Here is a 17,757-nt window from a genome sequence, read left to right as displayed (position 1 = left end):
TCTCTCTGCTGGGGGCGGGGCGGGAAGGTCGCCACGCAAGTCGCCGGCCTCGCCTCGCTGCCTTAAGCGGGGCGGAGCAGCGCGGTTTTTCGCTTCCGACGTGTTTCCGGCCTTAAAGGCATTTCGCCCTTCCCTTTAAGACGCACCGCCCCCTCTCACTCATTCCCAAGATGGCGGACCTACTGGGCTCCATCCTGAGCTCCATGGAGAAGCCACCCAGCCTCGGTGACCAGGAGAGTCGGCGCAAGGCCCGAGGTGAGGATCCCAGATTCACAACCGCGTATCTTCGCCCGATTCTTGGGACCACACTCTTCCCTTTTTGAATAATGCCACCTCCTACCCTAAAAGACCCCCCACAGGCCACTTCTGAGACCCTCAGAGTCCCTAAAAGGCCTTTCGGCCCGCCCGCTGTCTTTTGCAAACAATGATTGGCTACCTCAGCCTGCCTTCTGCCTCCAGTCTCTTCTTCCTATCCTGGCCTTTTACAGTCCTTGTTTGCGATTGGTCAACGGGCCTGCCTGTCTGCTGTTGGTGAGCTCTGATTAGTAGGATGCCTTTCTTCCGATTGGAGGATGTCGTATCCATCGCCTCGGTCCCGCGAATCTCCAGTTCTATTACGATTGAGCTTAGGGCACGCCCATCCACCCGTCTGTTCCCCTCTATTGGCTAGCTCAGCCAAAAGCTCTACCTTTAAAGTGTTACCTTTTCTGACCGACCTCAGCCTCAGCTCCTCCCATTGGTTGGCTGGATCCTCCTATCTTTATGCCCCTTTTTGAGTTAACCCAGTCCCTCATAGCTTCCACCGCCCATTCCTAACTATAGCCTTAAATTCCTGAGCTGCCCAACTAGATCGTGATGTTGATTGGAGAGATGAGAATGCCCCGCAGGCTCCGATTCGCCATCTCTCCTCCCCAGCCCCCGCGCTGAGTAGCTAACCAGAAAGCTCGCTGGGGTTTGGCAGCCAGGGTAGGGTGCGGCCCGAAGAGGCCTGCTCAGTATTGGCTGGGAGCGCATGTGAAGGACTTTATAGCCTTAGGTGCATCCAGCTCCCAACCATGTGAGCCTTGGTCATGGATAAGTCTCCTACCCGCACCTACTACCCATCTGCCCAAAGGAGGCAAGACAGGATGCTTTCAGAATGTTCAAAGACTGTTAAATATCTGTACTCCCTTATTTACAAAACTTGTGAAGCCAAAGATGCTCATCAAGGAGATTACAGACCATGTCTGGGACGTTTATTAATGATCATATGGAATTTTAATAACCAATTAATATACATGTGTAGGAAAAATTAATTGGAAGTCCCAGGCTTGTCTGAAATGAGCCGAGCAACAAAGAATAGGTAACTCAGTAAAGGGGGTGCAGTCTGTTCGAAAGCTATGGGGAAGCAGAGCTTAATAGGAAACAGGAGTTAGAGTTACTTAATGTTGAGCTGAGTAATAGGCGTGCTCCCATCAGCCGTCAGAATAGGGGCTTTAGCCACTTGCCTCCGGTCTCAGGTTACTAAGCTGAATTTGGAACCCAGATGTGAGCTCGTAGCCTTAGTGTTCTTATGCTACCTCCCAAGATGCAGAAAACACTGGAAAAGCAATCAGAAAACAATGAAAGGCCAAGATTGTGAAGTCAGACGAGAGCTTCTAGTTTGTCAAGTCTTGGACTCTGACTTCTAACTGGACAGGAGGTGAGCAGGGTCAACCCTGCAGCAGCTCATAGCCTGGAAAGGAGGTGAGCTGGACAGGAGGTGAGCAGGTTCAACCCTCCAGCAGCTCATAGCCTGGAAAGGGAGACAGGAGGAAAAACAAAATAAAAAACCCCACGTCTTTAGCAGTGAATGTGCTTAGAGCGTAGAGGAAGTCTTGAGTCACGGTGAGGATTCAGTGTTTGCGAGAGGAGGAAGAACATTCCAGAGAGAAGGAACATGTGCAGAAGCATGGAGTGACTAGAAAACAGGAAGAGTTCAGTGTCACTTTGGGGACTCGGTCCTGTGGAAGAAGCAAGCTTGGATTTTGAAACACCAAAAGAAAGGGGAAGGGACATTTGAAGCTGAGGGACAGGAGGAAGATGCGTATGCCCAAATCACAAGAGGCAGCAAACCCCTACCATGGGAAGCGACAGGCAGGATAAGGAACCAGGTTAAAAGTAGCTGAGCAAACTGGAGAGATGGCTCATGGTTAAGAGGACAGACTGCTCTTCCTGGGGACCTGAGTTAGATTTGCAGAATCCACATCAGGTTCCTTACAACTGCCTGTAACCCCAGCTCCTGGGGGGAATCTGACATCTCAGATCTCTGTAGGCACTCGGATTCATACATAGACGAATATGCATAATTAAGATAATAAAAATAAATCTAAGGAAAAAAGGTAGTCTGGTGGCTGGGAATGTTTCTCAGTCAGTGGTGAAACGCTTCGCATATGGAAGACCCTAGGTTCAAGTCTCGGCCCCACGTTAGTCAGGCCTAGGCTAGCTTAGCTGTAAGTTTGAGGCCAGCGTGGACTCCGCAGTGAGTTTCAGGTCTGCCTGGAAGTCTCAAAGCTGGGAGTAGGGAGAGAGAGCAGACAGCCCCATATTGCTTATAGTTGGGATTGCGGCTCAGTGCCAGAGCTCATGTCTAGGTATAGTCCCTGGGATTGCAGCTGTCCCCCAAGGGCAGAGGGGGTGATCTGGTACAAAGGCAGGATCTGAGAGAGGGGAGGAGCATTCAGTAAAAGAGGAGAGTTTACTTATGGCTAACTTTGGACACCTCTGCCTCCAAAGAAAAGGTCAATGTCTTAGGGTTCCTGTTGCTATGAGGAAGCGCATGATTGAAAAGCACTCAATGGGCTTTCTAGACCAGAGTTCCAGATTTCTTCTTCAGTGCCCCCCACCCCACCCCAGCCCCCAAGCAAACCCAATGTGGCCAACCTTATCACAACAGTAGATCATTCTCCCTTAACAATTTCTGTCTTTAAGAGTTTCTACTGCTATGGTAAAACACAGCTTGACCATAAGCAACTTGAGAAGGCAAGGGCTTATTTCCGCTTACAGTTTCACATCACGCTCCATCATCAAAAGAAGTCAGGCAGGAACTGAGGCAGTGCCCTGCTGCTGACTGGCTGGTTCCTCGGCTTGCCAGCCTGCTTTCTTACACACCCCAGGACCACCTGCCCAGGGCTGGCACCACCCACAGTGGGCTGGGCCCTCCCATAGCCACCATTAATCAAGACAGTGCCCCACAGACTTGCCTACAGGCCAGTCTCACGGAGGCATGTTCTCCAGTCAGGTTCCTTCCTCTCAGATGACTTTACCTTGTGTAAAGTTGACAGGACAAAAACAGGGTGGGTGAGAAGGGTGTCAGATGAACCATTTTAGCTTCAACCTAAGCTTGGGGGTGGGGCCACTGTAAAATGTAGGATGTTTGCCTTTAATTAGAGCACTCAGAAGGCTGAGGCAAGCCGATCTCTATGAGTTGAAGACCAGCCTGGTCTAAGACAGTCAGGGCTACATAGAGAGAAACTCTGTCTCAAAAAAAAAAAGGAAAAAATGTGTGTGTATGTATGTTATATATATATACGCATACATGTATATGTAAACACACACATATATATGTATGCATATACAATATAGGAAATTAAAAGCTGGGTGTGGGAGTGCATGCCTTTAATCCCAGCACTCCAGAGTCAAAAACAGGCAGATACCTGATTTTGAGTCTAGCCTGGTCTACATAATGAGTTCCAGGCCAGTTAGGACTACATACTGAGATGCTGTCTCCAAAATAATAATTATATATAGAGAGATATAAAGCTAAATCATTACCCTGTAGCCAGTGTATACTGTGGGCATTGGCTGTCCGGTAGAGTTGGTAAGTTGACTGCGTGCGATTCTAGTCTTTGTGACTTGCACTACACTGAGCTCTGCAAGGGAAAAACTGTCTGCACTCTGGGTCTGAGCACAGTGTCAGGTTGTGTTACAGAGGAAACATCAGGGAATCCTTGGTGAATGAACAGTAACCCTACTGTCCAAGCCCAGTACTTCCCAGGGGTTATCAGGCAGCCTTTAACCTGACCAGCTCGCTACCCGTGCTCCAGCCCTGACCTCGTGTGGTCCTTTCTCACCCCTAGAGCAGGCTGCCCGTCTGAAGAAACTACAAGAGCAAGACAAACAGCAGAAAGTGGAGTTTCGGAAAAGGGTGAGAACAACTGGCGAAAACAAAGGCAGCTTCTGGAAGGATTTGCAGTAAGAGTTGGAAGGCTGAGGACTCGGTTGTACTGACAGTGCCTCCAGATGGTGGAACTAAAAGCCCCTCGCCTGGGAGCTGGGAGAGCGGTGGGAGGTGTAGAGAGGCCGTCCATCGATCGGCCCAGGAGATCGTGGAGCTGTCATCTCATGTCCTCCCCCTTTTGTTTCTCCTAAGATGGAGAAAGAGGTGTCTGATTTCATCCAGGACAGTGGACAGGTCAAGAAAAAGTTTCAGCCTATGAACAAGATAGAACGGAGCATACTGTGAGTGTCTCTGGGCTCGGGGAGGCAAGAAATGGGCAACAGAGGGCGTGAACGAGCCAGTGGGGACCAGACTCCTCATGGCTCACGTACTCTCCTGCCTTCTTTTTACAGACATGATGTGGTAGAGGTGGCTGGCCTCACATCCTTCTCCTTTGGAGAAGATGATGACTGTCGCTATGTCATGATCTTCAAAAAGGTAAAAAGCCTGCCCACCCCTCACCCCCCACCCCAGCCTATCCCTGCACCTGAGAGGAGTGGCATCCCTCATATAGTTGGATCTTGACTCTACCTTTCTCTTCATCTCCAGGAGTTTGCACCCTCAGATGAAGAGCTAGACTCCTACCGTCATGGAGAGGAGTGGGACCCCCAGAAGGCTGAGGAGAAGCGGAAGCTAAAGGTGAGCTGTTCCTGGCAGGCCCTGGAGCCCATAACCATCACCTGGAAGAGGCCATCTGGGGTCAGGGCCTTGAGCACCGGTACCCTACCTCTGTGCCCTTAGGAGCTGGCTCAGAAGCAGGAGGAAGAGGCAGCGCAGCAGGGACCTGCGGTTGTGAGTCCTGCCAGTGACTACAAGGACAAGTATAGCCATCTTATTGGCAAAGGAGCAGCCAAAGATGCAGCCCACATGCTACAGGCCAACAAGACCTATGGCTGTGGTGAGCCATGGCAGGAGCTGGGGGAGGGATGGGGGAGAACGTAGTCTGGGGGAGAGGAGCAGAGACTGAGGTCTTACCCACTCTCCCCTCTGCTGCTAGTTCCTGTGGCCAACAAACGGGACACACGGTCCATAGAGGAGGCCATGAATGAGATCAGAGCCAAGAAACGGCTGCGGCAGAGTGGTGAAGAGTTGCCAACTACCTCCTAGGCATCCCGCCCGCCTTGCTCTGACCTCCAGCAAGGCAGGGGCATGGAGGGACAAGGCTGCTGCTATCAGGACCCATTCTGGAGCCCCATTTCTAACCTATGAGGCCCTGCCAGCTGTCACTCAGGCTGGAGGAGAAGCAAGTGTTTATCACTGCTGGAATTTGGATGTATGGGGTGTGTGTGTGTGTGTGTGTGTGTGTGTGTGTGTGTGTGTGTAAAAATGTGTGAGTATTTAATCTGTATTATTCTCTATTACCCTTGGAACTTTCTTCCCCGTGGGCCTGGGTTACTTTACATTGAATAAACACTGTTTGACCCAGTGTTCTGACTTGTACCTGGAAATGTGGATACTAGTCCAGTGATGGCGCACACCTTTAATCCTAACACTTGGGAGGCAAAGCCAGGCAGATCTCTGTGAGTTTGAGGCCAGCCTGATCTACAGAGAAAGTTCCAGGACAGCAAGGGCTATACAGAGAAACTTTTTTTTTAGAGAGAGAGAGACAGACAGACAGAGAATAAATTGTGGGTATTACCTCCATAAACGTGGATTCAACAGTATAACGTTGCTGTTGTTTAAACTAAAGATGGCCAATTATTAGCACTGCTACTGTGATACTTTCATATTTTTTTTTTTATTCTTGTGGTACTAGAGATTGTACTCAGGGCCTCATGCCTACTGGGCACTCACCGGGAAGCCAGCACGATGTTTCTTTTTTTAGATTATGTGTATGAATGTTTTACCTGCATGTAAGGATCTGCACCGTGTGCATGCCTGGTGCCCGTGGTGCTCCAGAGAGGGCATTGGAGCCCCTAGAACTGTAGTTACCAATGGTTGTGAGCTGCCATTGGTGCTGGGAACTGAAGCCTGGTGCCAGTAAGAGCAGCAAATGCCCCTAACCACTGAAGCCCCTAAGCTTGGAATTTTGAGACAAGCCCTTACTGCATAACCCAAGCGGCCTTGACACTTGTTATCCCCTCTCCATCTCCCAAGGCCTAAGATTACGGATGTAAGCCACCACACCCAGCTAAGACATTATTTTTAAGGCTGAAGCCAGGCATTTTGTGTCCTAGCTTTTCCAGTTGCTAACTCTGCTGTGTTGAGTATACTCAACTCATCGTGCCTTGGCTTCCTGGTGTGTAAAAGGGGGATAGAATGGTAAATGGCTGACAGGACTGTTTGAAAGCTTCTGTGGGTCAATACTGTCAAGTATTTTGAACACTTCAGATCCTCACAAGCTCCACTGAAGTGGTAAATGATCTCATTATCCTTTAATCCTTGAGAAGCACTCAGTCTGGCTGCAGCCTGATCCAGATCCCTCCAATGCTGGGAGCTCCAGGACCCTCCCTCGGCCCCTCTCCATCCGCCGCTGTCTACTAGGGAGCCACTTACACCTCCTCTCCAGCTCCTTTTCACATACAGTTTTGTTTTATCTAGTTTCATTCCAAACTTTGAAATTCTCTGTTCTACATACACTGAGCTTTCAAATCCCTTACTTCCTTGTTACAGCAGGTCACATGATATTCTCTGCCTTCTTCCCTGTCTCCCACCCCCACCCCACCCCAGCCCTGTCCTTCCTGGTGAGCTTGTCATTCATTCCCTCCTTTCTTCTAAGGAACACACCATGGTCTTGTTTGGCAGTGTTTATTTCTGGGAGAAGGGCTTGAAGGCCTGTGTCTTTCCTGTGAAATCCTGGGGTCTCCAGCTCCTCATTTGGCCTTTGGATTACGGAACTTTCGTCCAGCAAAGACAGCTTTGTCCCCAAGAGCCTCCTCAATCCTACAATACAAAAAGAAAATCAGAGCTCCTACCTTCTAACCCAGGAGCGCCTTCCTCTCCCCACAGTCTAGGCCTCTGCACAAACTGTACCTCATAAGCTGGTTGTATTTTGCCAGACGCTCTGAACGGCAGGGAGCACCAGTCTTGATCTGAGGTGGGAAAAGGGATTGGAGGGGTTGATTTGGGCCCCGAGCAGGCTATAGTGGTATCCAACTTAGATGACCCAAGTGATACCAAAGTGACCAAGGAAACTTGGTTAGGTACTCAGTAGAGAGAAACCCCGAGTACCTGTCCTGTGCAGAGTCCCACCACAAGGTCAGCGATGAAAGTGTCTTCGGTCTCCCCAGAGCGATGGCTCACCATCACTCCCCAGCCATTAGATTGTGCAAGTTTACAGCTGTGTGGGAAAGACATTTGATGAGGCCTTATATGACCACCTCAATAAGAAAGTCGGGGGCAGGCAAGATAGAACTTTCCGTTTGTTTGGGCAGTGACTAAGTTCTTTGGGAAAGAGGAGAGATTTCTGATCTTGGATTAGAGTGGTCAGAAGATGGCAAGCAGACGAACACAATACAGAAGGGAGGTTAAGGGACATGGCAGAGCCACAATGGCAAAAGTCTTAGAGCCAAGTTGGGGGTCAGTCATAGCCTTGGGGTCCCGAGGCTGGAGTAGGTCAGGGGCCCCAGGAAGAGCAGCAGCAGAGGCTGGAGCGGGGGCGGGGGGAGCCCGAGTCAGGAGGCACTCACGCCTGGATGGACTCCGTCACGGAGCCGATCTGGTTGACCTTCAGGAGCAGGCAATTGCAGGCCTTCTTCTCCACAGCCTGAGCAATCCTCTTGGGGTTGGTTACCGTGAGGTCATCTCCCACAATCTGGATGTCCACCCCAGAGAGGAATGAGCTCCATGTGGCCCAGTCATCCTGGTCAAAGGGGTCTTCAATGGAGACCACTGGTAGGGAGTTGGGAGCACAGATGGGGTTAGAGACAGGGGCCTGATGGAGGGGTGATAGGTAGCAGAGGTTAAATGGAGGCTACGGATGAGCTAAGGATGGAAAAGACAGGAATTGTGACAAAGCCAAATACTGAAACCCATGCTAGGTAACCGCAGAAGCCAAGGGCAGGGGAAAGCACCTGGCCGTCCGTCTCACCGGGATAGTTCTTGATGAAGTTCTTGTACAGCTCTCCAAGCTTCTCCCCACTGATGTGCCTGGCAGGGTCATCCGGTGACTTGAAGTCCAGATCATACTTGCCGTTGCGGTAGAATTCAGACGCAGCTACATCCATGCCGATCACCACCTTGTCCGGGTAACCGGCTGCCTGGATGGCTGTCTTTAGGAGCTCCAGGGCTGGGAGAGGAGCAAGAGATGACCTGAGACTCCAGTATCGCTGTATCTGCAGCCTCTCTTTCCCCCCACCTCAGGGGCACTCAGGTGCTCTCCGCCCCAGGATGTTCAGCACTGACCCTCATTGTTCTCCAGGATGTTGGGTGCAAAGCCACCCTCATCCCCCACGTTGGTGGCGTCCTTCCCATACTTGGCCTTGATGACCCCCTTGAGGTGGTGGTAGACCTCAGCGCCTATGCGCATGGCTTCCTTGAAAGAGCTGGCTCCCACTGGCAGAATCATGAACTCCTGCATGGCCAGCTTGTTTCCAGCATGAGAGCCGCCGTTGATCACATTAAAGGCCTGGGACACAGAAGTTGGTGCTCAGAGCTGGGTGGCATAGGGGTCAAAGGTGAGAGGGAACTGGAGGTGGTAGCTGCGCTCTGCTCCCTAGCTCAATGGTCTAGGATGCAGAACTGCACTCCTAAGACCCTTTCTCTCTCTCTCTCTCCAAAATGCTAACAGTGCTTACTTCCCTACTGCTCTGACAGTTAAGGGAAATCAAATATACTTATGTCAAGGAATAATTCTATGGCATTCTAAATGCATGACTTGTTTCACTCTCAAAATACTTCTATTAACTATACACTCTTTTTTTTTTTTGTTTTTGTTTTTGTTTTTCTCGAGACAGGGTTTCTCTGTAAAGCCCTGGCTGTCCTGGAACTCACTGTGTAGACCAGGCTAGCCTTGAACTCAGAAATCCACCTGCCTCTGCCTCCTGAGTGCTGGGATTAAAGGCGCATGCCACCACCGCCCGGCTTAACTGTACATTCTTATTAATTTCTTCTTTACAGATGAAAAAAGTGAGGGACAGAGGTTAAATACCTTGCCTAAAATCACACAACTAGAAAATGGGAAAGGCCAGGGTCTGAACCAGGTAGGTATCTCCAGTATGGTAACACATTCTTCCTAGTAACAGTAAATGGTAACATTATTATTAAGTTCTGTTTGGCCCACACAGAGCTTCAAAGATGGAAGTGACTGGGGCAGCAAGGGAATGAAAAGAAGACAGAGGATGGACACACACAGACAGAAAAGCTAGGGACTGGACAGAGTGGGCTTTCTAATGGGAAAACCTCAGCACTTCAGCTCAACGTGTTTACTACACAGAGCCCAGCTTGTTTATTATATAGAGCTGAACAGAGAAGTGGGTTACTGCATACAGATAAACAAGGAGGCGGGGTTTATGGTACACAGCTGAACCACAGGAACAGGGTTAGGGGATCCTATAAGTGCAGTCTTTGTAGAGGAGCAGTCTTCAGACTGTAAACACCCAAAGGGGAAGGAGCTATGGTGGACATATTATGCACACACTCTAACACGTGCAACTTGGTCACTGAGGAAGGAAGAAGGCTTCATCAAGTCTCTCAACCTTAGCCTAGGGGGAAGGCTTTGCCATTCCTCCACAGGTCTGAGGCCCTGGGGTCTTTGACAAGGCTGGCTTCATGGCACAGCACACATTCACCCAGGACTTTGCGCACTTGGAGCTCTTTCTGCACCCTGCAAAATTCAAGGGGCTACTATTAAGAGGACAATGTTTTAAGTAGTCTCAGAGGATACAAAGATGTACTGAGAGCTTTGCCCTAAAGACTTTCAAATCTGACTGACTGCGGAAGTGAGACAGGAGACGGAATGAGCTCTGAGTAGCTGGCCTGAGCCTGGAAGGGACCTGGCGAGGGACAGAAGCCTCAAGAGGCTTAGCTTTAGATGGTGGGAATGAAGGAGGGACTGGGGCACAGCAGGAAAGATTTCATTTCAGGAAATGCTTCTTTGGAAAGCAGGATCTGAAAAGGTAGATTTTCTGGGGGTGGGGGTGGGGGTGGGGGTTGCTCAAACATTCCTAGCTAGGGAGGGGCAGCTGTCCTAGAGAATCAGCACGGCCACACTCACAGGCACAGGGAGTACGAGGTCGGGATTGCCTGCAAGATCTGCGATGTGTCGGTAGAGAGGCACCCCTTTCTCAGCTGCTCCAGCCTTGCAGACAGCCAGGGACACACCCAGGATAGCGTTGGCCCCAAACTTGGCTAGAGGGAGGCAAGCGGGGAGAAAGCATGAGGGCTCTTACAGGTTTGGGGCTTAAGTCCTTGGACATTCCCTCCAGTCACCCTGGGAAGAAGCTTCCTAAACCACTCGACATTAAGAGTTTGTTAACTCATCTCTTTCCTGGCCTGTGGATCTCTGGGAGTTCACCCCCTCTTCCCTGGGCCAAGACTTTCACATGTGTCTACTGCCAGGCCTCAGGAAATGCCTGTGGGATGAATAAAAGGCTACCCAGCTACGGTGTGCCCCAAGATGTGGGACAGAAAGAGCCTGCGCAGCTGTCAGTGGTTTCTCTTCCACCCTCGCTGCACCCCACACCCTTCCCACCTCTGGCACCTCACTCACACTTATTCTCGGTTCCGTCCAGCTCAATCATGAACTTGTCAACTTTTTCTTGATCCACAACACTTAGTTTCTGGAAGAGGCAGAGGTTGGATTTCTCAGGACTCAGTCAGGTAATGTGCAGGATGAAGGATAAATGAGGATACTTGGAGTGGGGCTACCTGAGGGAAGGCACGGGGTCACAGGGAGGAGGGAAGGGGGAGCTGGCTCCTCCACTTGCCTTTTCCAGCAGAGCAGGACCTAGAGTCTTGTTGATGTGTTCCACAGCCTTCAGCACTCCTGGAGGCCAGAGAATGGGGTTCAGATTTCTAAGCGGGTTAGGCCCTTGGCTTTGAGTTCCAGTCCCCTATCCCTATCCTGAGTCAGCCCACACGGGCTCCTTCTGTGCTGGGGTAGTCTTGTCTCACCTTTCCCCAGGTATCGTGCTTTGTCTCCATCTCGGAGTTCCAGTGCTTCATAGATACCCGTGGAAGCTCCACTGGGCACAGCTGCTCGGAATCGACCTGGGCAGGAGGAACTGCAGATCAGAAGGAGTCCACCCACAAAGGCCTGGGGTCACCTCCCCTGGACCCAAGAATAGGAGTAAATACAGAGAAACCCCTGCTTCCCCCAGCCTTGGAGCCAGGAAGAGAAGAGGGTGTGGGGGGAGGGAATCTTTGATGAAGGACAGGATGAGGTTGAGGGTTTTCTGAGGCAAAACAATTCACAAGCCTGTGTTACCCTTGGCTGTGTGCAGGTCCACCTCCACCGTGGGGTTGCCCCTGGAGTCCAGGATTTCCCGGGCGAAGATTTTTTGCATGGCCATGGCTGCACCACAGGAGATGTGAGTGAGCAAGAGTGGACAGTTGATCCCTTGAGGAACTAGAAATCCCTTGCCCTTTTAAGAGTCTTCTCCACCCGAAGAAGGCAGGTGCTGGAGCTAAAAATACCCCATAAAAAGGTCACAGACCAAAGAGGAAGGCAGACTGGTCCCTTCCCCCCACTCAGAATAGCTCTTGTTCCACCCTTCCAATCAAGAGAATCGAGGGCTCCTAACTTTATAACTCCCAGATGACACCACTCCCTGAACACCTCACCAGGCTTACACCTTCTTGCACCTTTATGATTAAGGAACCTGCTTGCTACATCTTCCTTCCTCTCAAACCTATATGGTTCTCATTGTCCCATTCACAAGACCTCCCAGACCCCAGAGTCTCTGCCTGGCTCAACTGTATTTTATCTACTTTCCCATTCTTCAGAGCCTTCTTTCCTGTATCTGTCAGTACCCCTCAGTATTTTAATTAATTCTGCTTCCTCCAACCAGGCCTCTCTCAAGTACCCTCAGTCCTAGGAAGAAAAAAAAAAAAAAAAAAAGAGCCCAAATTCTCCTCACTTTTTCCAAGCCTGCACCACCCCACTCCTGCACACCATGTAACCTTTGACCAAACCTGGAATGCCTTCCTTGGAACTTTGAATAGAGCGTCTCGTCTATGTAGCCGCTGGGACAGTGTCAGCTCACCCCCTCTCAGACTGGGCATTTATCTCCAAGCCACCCTGTCCCCCAGCCAGCCCCGCCTCTCTCATTCCATCCTCCTCCCCTCCACGACGGGCAGGCAGCCAAGTGCCCACTGCAGCCCGAAGCAAAAGCTCCTGACCTGGGACGTGTACCCCCTTCTCAAAAGCTACTGACTGTCCCTCTGCATTCTCTTTCTGTCCTCCCCAAAACTCTCTACTTTGAGGTTCACTCTTTGGGAAAGCTGGAGAGAGGCTTCCGATGGGAGGGTCTTTCCCCTCAAACTTACATTCCACTCTTGCAAAGGTTAAAGAGGAGCCAGTGCCCTTTTAGAAAGGCCAGGGGTAACCTGAGCCCTGCAGGCTGAGGAGGGGGCCTAGGAAGGGGGCTGCAAGACTGACGTGTACACGTGCTCCACTCACTCGGAGGCAGGCGGTGCAGGCCACACAGTTGGGGGAAGGCATCAGTGATGCTGAGCAAGCTTTGTGGTCTAAAGTCGACACCCCTCGACCAAAGAAGGCCTGCGCTTTCACCTCTCAGGGTCCTCAGAACAGCCATTCCGGCACCACTCCACCCTATCCTCTCTTGGCCAGTGATGAGCGATGAGAGGCCAGGAGACGAATATAGACCAGCACTGAGCGCTGGCCTGGCGCCCGACAGATACTGCTGGGACAGCATTTATGTCCCTGCGTGAAGCCTAAGTGGTCAGGAGCCCTTTTCCCCACCGACTGTGGGCGCTTCAGCGCTCAATCCTTGCCTATCAAAGAATGGTGTTATATCACGAATGGAAAAAACAAAACAAAACCATGAATGGACGGGAAAAGGGGATGACCCTTTGTAAGCTCTTGGACGCCTGTGGCCACTCTGTCCATCCATTTGCAGCACCGCAGGAAGTGAATCTCTGCACTCGGTAACTCTCTCCGCCTTAGCAGGTCTAGGGGTCTAGGGCTAGTGTGGGGTCTGCTCCGCGTTTTGTGGGAGCCTGGCGGGCCGGCTGGTTTCCCAGGGCGCCTCATCTTTTCACTCGCCGGCGCTGGAGCTGGTGACTCACGCGGCGGCCGGCTCCTCAGCGCTCCTCCCCGTCAGCCCTCCCCACGGGGTCGCCCTTCTTGCCTCCTCCCTAGGGTCCCCACCTGTCGTGGCGTCCCTGTCCCGCCCCTCCTCTCTTATCTCCTGCCGCTCCCTGCGCGATTTTTCCACCCCCGGGCGGGAGGCGCGCAGATCAGAGGTCAAGGGATGGCGGGCGCAGACCGCCACGTGCCCCAGCGCGGCCCCGCCCGTGACTCAGCCACGCGGCTGTCGAAGAATCTCGGCTGGGGGGCGTGGGGAGCCAGAATTTTGGGATGAACGTCAGGGAACCCAACCCGGCTCCAAAAGGCACCGAACCAAGTACTTCCACTGGGAGAGGCTACACACCCTGGCGCCCCCTCCTCCGAGGGACCGGAAGCGGCCGAGCCCCTCGGAGGCCAGGGTCCCGGGTGACTCCTTTACTCCCTCCAGCCTCACCGGCCTGCCATTCGCCCCCAGACCTGCTCGGCGGCGAGTGAGCTGACCGCACATAAATACTTAGCAAAAGTTTTGCTGGAAAAGAAGAAAGCCCCAATGGGTCCAAAGTAGAGGGGACTTTCCTCTTCTTATAAAAGTTGTCATTCTTGGTACTTTAGTATTCTTCCGCCTTGAAAAATGAGTCCCGTCGTGTCACCCGAGTGGCGCCCCTATTCAGTGACCTCTGAAGACAGGGTTCAGGCATGGGGCGAGGCTGAGCTGGAGCGGATCCAGCTAAGGGAATGATTCCTCGGGAATCTAGGGACGCGCTCGAATGAACCCAACGTGTGCGCTGTACACGGCAGACGGTTGGGACAGGTGCCCTGGCTGGAGAGACCTTTAGTACTGAAAATGACTAGAGTATTATATCGATTTCACTTTTGCTCCCTTATCGTTTAGATAAATGTGGAGAAGGCAGCAGGGCACAACCCGGGGCGTCTGCCCGTCCCGACTGCTGGGGACGCATCTTCCCTCCTCGGAAGGTCCAAATGTCTCCCGCCAGGCGCGCGCTCGCGCAGCCAAGCCGCTAGCCCCAACCGCCCCACGCGCTGGCTTCTCACTGCCCCGGCGCAGGCGCGGGCGCACGCGCCGCCGCCCGCCGTTCCTTCCCTCCCGCGGAGGTGGGGGTTGGGGGGTGGAGGAATGATTCGGTTTAACCCTGGGTTCCCCAAACCCACTTTAACTTGCTCAATCTTACTAATTTTCTTTTTTCTTTCCCTGCTTCCTCCGGCTTCCTCCTTCTATGGCCAAGTGGTATTCAGGATGAATCGGAGCGAGTCCTAACCTTAACCTCTCCTGCCACCACTACTCTATAGCCTTTGGCGTGGCTTTCCATCGAACTCGGCAAATTTTGCAAAGTGGGGGGGAGGGTTTTTTTAAAATTGCATTTGCAAAAGTTCGCTATCTGGCCCGGCGGGGGGGGGGGGGGGGAATGGGGCGCAGGCCCCGCCCCGCCGCCCTTTGCAAATAAAAATCTAGAGGGGGGGGGGAGGAGCAGGAAGTGGCGGTGCGAGGGCTGCTGCACAGCTAACAGAGCCGCGTTCCGGACGGCAGCGCGTGCCCCGAGCTCTCTGCCTTCCCCCGCCCGCCAGCCCGAGCCCGAGCCCGCGATCCCAGCAACAGCCCGTAGAGCAGCCCCAGCAGCAGCGCCATGGCCGGGTGGAACGCCTACATCGACAGCCTTATGGCGGACGGGACCTGTCAGGACGCGGCCATCGTAGGCTACAAGGACTCGCCCTCCGTCTGGGCCGCCGTCCCCGGGAAGACCTTCGTTAGCATTACGGTACTGCGAGGCTCGTGCGGTCCCGGGCAGTGACCTGCCTTAGACCCTCTGGGGGACTTGGGTTGGGGCGGGCGCAGGCGAGCGAGGGCAGCGGGAGGCCGTGATCAGGTCCTCTCCCCTCGGCGGGGCGAATGGCGGCTGCATTAGACTGGCTCCCTCTGTGGTCCTCCGGGCTCTACGCCCCTCGGCGGCGGCGCCCATCTCGCCCGCCGCCCCGCTTTCTGCGACCGGGCGTTACATCCGGGGCCCAGGGCGGGGAGGGGCGCGGCGGCCCACTTCCGCCTCCTCCAGGGCGGGGCGGGCACGCGCTGCAGTTTTAGCCCGGGATTATGATTGATAAGGGGCTCGGGGAGCCTGAACTCCCCTTCGGGCCGAATGCTCGCTCTCCCTCCACCATTGTTTCCCCTGACGCTGATGGGAGCGCCAGGCGCGTGGCCTTGGGCCCCGGCCGGACCTCGGTGGCCACCCTGCCCCTCCCAGCTCCGTTAGAGAGGGCGAGGCCGCCACACACACACCCCCCAAGTCAGCACGTTAGCCTCAGCATTCCTGGGAGGCCGATCCCGGAAGTCCCCTCGCCCTCCCTTCCCGCCATCCGCCCGGGCCCGGAGTAGGGGAACTTTGTGAGAAGTTGTGAGACTGTAAAAGTGAAGGAATAAGGTTGCTGCTGTCCCTACCACCACCTTCCCTGACCACACTGCCCGGAAGTGGGGAGGGGGAGCGGAAGTTCGAATGGGGGGGGAAGGGGATTTCCGGGCGGGAGGGTACCGGATATAGGGGTTTGGGGGTTTAAGGAGGAGAAGGAGAAAGGTTCTCTGGGATGTCTAGACTCACACACAGACTAGTCTCCCGCCCTAATAAACTTTTTGAACTTAATTAGAGAGCCCCCGGGGTCAGCTTCCTTGGGGCATAGCTACCTGGACCTAAACTCCAGGTTACCAGGAGACCCAGGCGTCCGGGCTCCTAACAACGTCTGCAGAACCTTTGACCAAATAAGGACAAAGTTACTTCTCCTCCCTTCCTACCCCCTCCCTTCCCCTCTCCGCTTCTGCTTTTCCTGAAGGACTGCTCTGAGCATCCAAAGGCTCCCCCTCGATCATTGATCGATTTCTGGTACCCAGCATTTGCTTTCCCTATTAAACATGAAGATCTAAGACTTCAGAGGAATACTTTTTCCTCTTTGGACCCATTTACCAGACTTTAGGACCATGATCGGTCTCTGCAATACTCACAGTACTGGGTTTTCCCCCCCAGCTTTTGATGGTGCGTATGAAGCACCAGCTCCACAGTACATAAGAGGACAAGTTATACAGGTGCACTAACTTAATGAGGTGATTAATTCTTTTAGCCAGCTGAGGTTGGTGTCCTGGTAGGCAAAGACCGGTCAAGTTTTTTCGTGAATGGGCTGACACTTGGGGGCCAGAAATGTTCTGTGATCCGGGACTCACTGCTGCAAGATGGGGAATTTACAATGGATCTTCGTACCAAGAGCACCGGAGGAGCCCCCACCTTCAATGTCACTGTCACCATGACTGCCAAGAGTGAGTTTGACTGATTCTCTAGCTTTGAAATCCCTAACCTTTTGTTAGTCACTTTGTGTCCTCAGTGTCAAGGCCTCATAACAGCATTTACTCTGCTGGTTATGGGAACCTTGGATGGTCCTTTGGGTTCTGCCTCTGGCTCCCCAACTCGTGAAGAAACTAAAACTTACATTACCTCTTAAGTCCCTTCCTGCTTTGAGCTTTTTGAGATTAGTTTGCTTAGGGCAGTTGGGACTTAACTCAGCATTTGGCTCTAATCTCCAGTTCTGTAAAGACTTGAGAGGTAGGAAGCGCATCACAGCAGTTCCTAGCCACCTACAGCCTGGAAGCTTAGGACCTCTAAATTTTGCCTTTTTCTTTACTGCTCTTAAAGCTTTTTTTTTCCTTCGTTGAAAAGCTCTATTGTTTTAGGGTGACTGACAGCCTGCCTGTGTGTGAGGGGGAGGGTTGGTTAGGAGGGATGAGGTTAGGTTACAACCCCGGGGCCAGACAGCTGCTGAACAGCTGGCAGGGTTGAATTGTGACACCTGGGTCCTAGCTTCCTTTTTCTTTCCTCCAGCGCTAGTCCTGCTGATGGGCAAAGAAGGTGTCCACGGTGGTTTGATCAACAAGAAATGTTATGAAATGGCCTCTCACCTGCGGCGTTCCCAGTACTGACCTCATCTGTCCCTCCCCCACCGTTCCCCTTGGCTTTTGCACCCCCTTCTTTCCATACACACACATACCATTATTTTTTGGGCCATTACCCCATTTCCCTTATTGCTGCCAAAACCACATGGGCTGGGGGCTGGGGCTGGATGGACAGACACCTCCCCCTACCCATACCCCCTCCTGTGTGTGTTTGGAAAATTTTTGTTTTTGGGTTTCGTTTTTTGGTCTTTTTTTTTTTTTTTTTCTGAATAAAAAAAGATTCTACTAACAAGGACCTGTGTTCGTTTGCACTTGGCATTAGTTGGGAGACAGGCACAGTGACCCACCTCAATTAGGTACCTGATTCTTGGCTATGTCCAGAATGAA

The 17,757-nt window shown here is 52.5% G+C and overlaps 3 protein-coding genes across 9 annotated transcripts; 2 read left to right on the top strand and 1 right to left on the bottom strand.

Moving 5' to 3' along the window:
• Positions 1–40: 40 nt before the first annotated feature.
• Positions 41–5,665, top strand: Spag7 (sperm associated antigen 7). The gene is made up of 7 exons (XM_021177052.2): positions 41–255; positions 4,098–4,165; positions 4,391–4,479; positions 4,591–4,675; positions 4,787–4,876; positions 4,979–5,135; positions 5,235–5,665. The coding sequence occupies exons 1-7, from the start codon at positions 171–173 to the stop codon at positions 5,342–5,344; spliced, it is 684 nt and encodes a 227-aa protein (XP_021032711.1). The 5' UTR covers positions 41–170; the 3' UTR covers positions 5,345–5,665.
• Positions 5,666–6,969: 1,304 nt separating this feature from the next.
• Eno3 (enolase 3) lies at positions 6,970–15,446 on the bottom strand. Of its 7 annotated transcripts, none has more exons than XM_021177586.2 (12): positions 15,241–15,446; positions 11,604–11,690; positions 11,291–11,386; positions 11,104–11,162; positions 10,887–10,956; positions 10,392–10,525; positions 8,582–8,804; positions 8,268–8,465; positions 7,867–8,068; positions 7,409–7,517; positions 7,211–7,269; positions 6,970–7,120 (listed from the first exon to the last, which is right to left on the bottom strand). In XM_021177586.2, exons 2-12 carry the CDS (start codon positions 11,686–11,688, stop codon positions 7,051–7,053), a joined length of 1,305 nt encoding a protein of 434 aa, XP_021033245.1. In that variant the 5' UTR covers positions 11,689–11,690; positions 15,241–15,446; the 3' UTR covers positions 6,970–7,050. The 7 variants fall into 7 exon arrangements, with proteins under 7 accessions (XP_021033245.1, XP_029339391.1, XP_021033246.1 ...); XM_029483531.1 differs by lacking the exon at positions 15,241–15,446 and adding an exon at positions 14,618–14,640; XM_021177587.2 differs by lacking the exon at positions 15,241–15,446 and adding an exon at positions 13,509–13,529.
• On the top strand, positions 14,901–17,662 carry Pfn1 (profilin 1). The gene is made up of 3 exons (XM_021177590.1): positions 14,901–15,202; positions 16,548–16,740; positions 17,300–17,662. The coding sequence occupies exons 1-3, from the start codon at positions 15,071–15,073 to the stop codon at positions 17,395–17,397; spliced, it is 423 nt and encodes a 140-aa protein (XP_021033249.1). The 5' UTR covers positions 14,901–15,070; the 3' UTR covers positions 17,398–17,662.
• The last annotated feature ends 95 nt before the right edge of the window (positions 17,663–17,757 follow it).

The sequence above is a fragment of the Mus caroli genome, chromosome 11 (genome assembly GCF_900094665.2).
Source record: "Mus caroli chromosome 11, CAROLI_EIJ_v1.1, whole genome shotgun sequence".
Classification (NCBI taxonomy): domain Eukaryota; kingdom Metazoa; phylum Chordata; class Mammalia; order Rodentia; family Muridae; genus Mus; species Mus caroli.
This window is presented reverse-complemented; position numbering and strand designations above follow the sequence as displayed.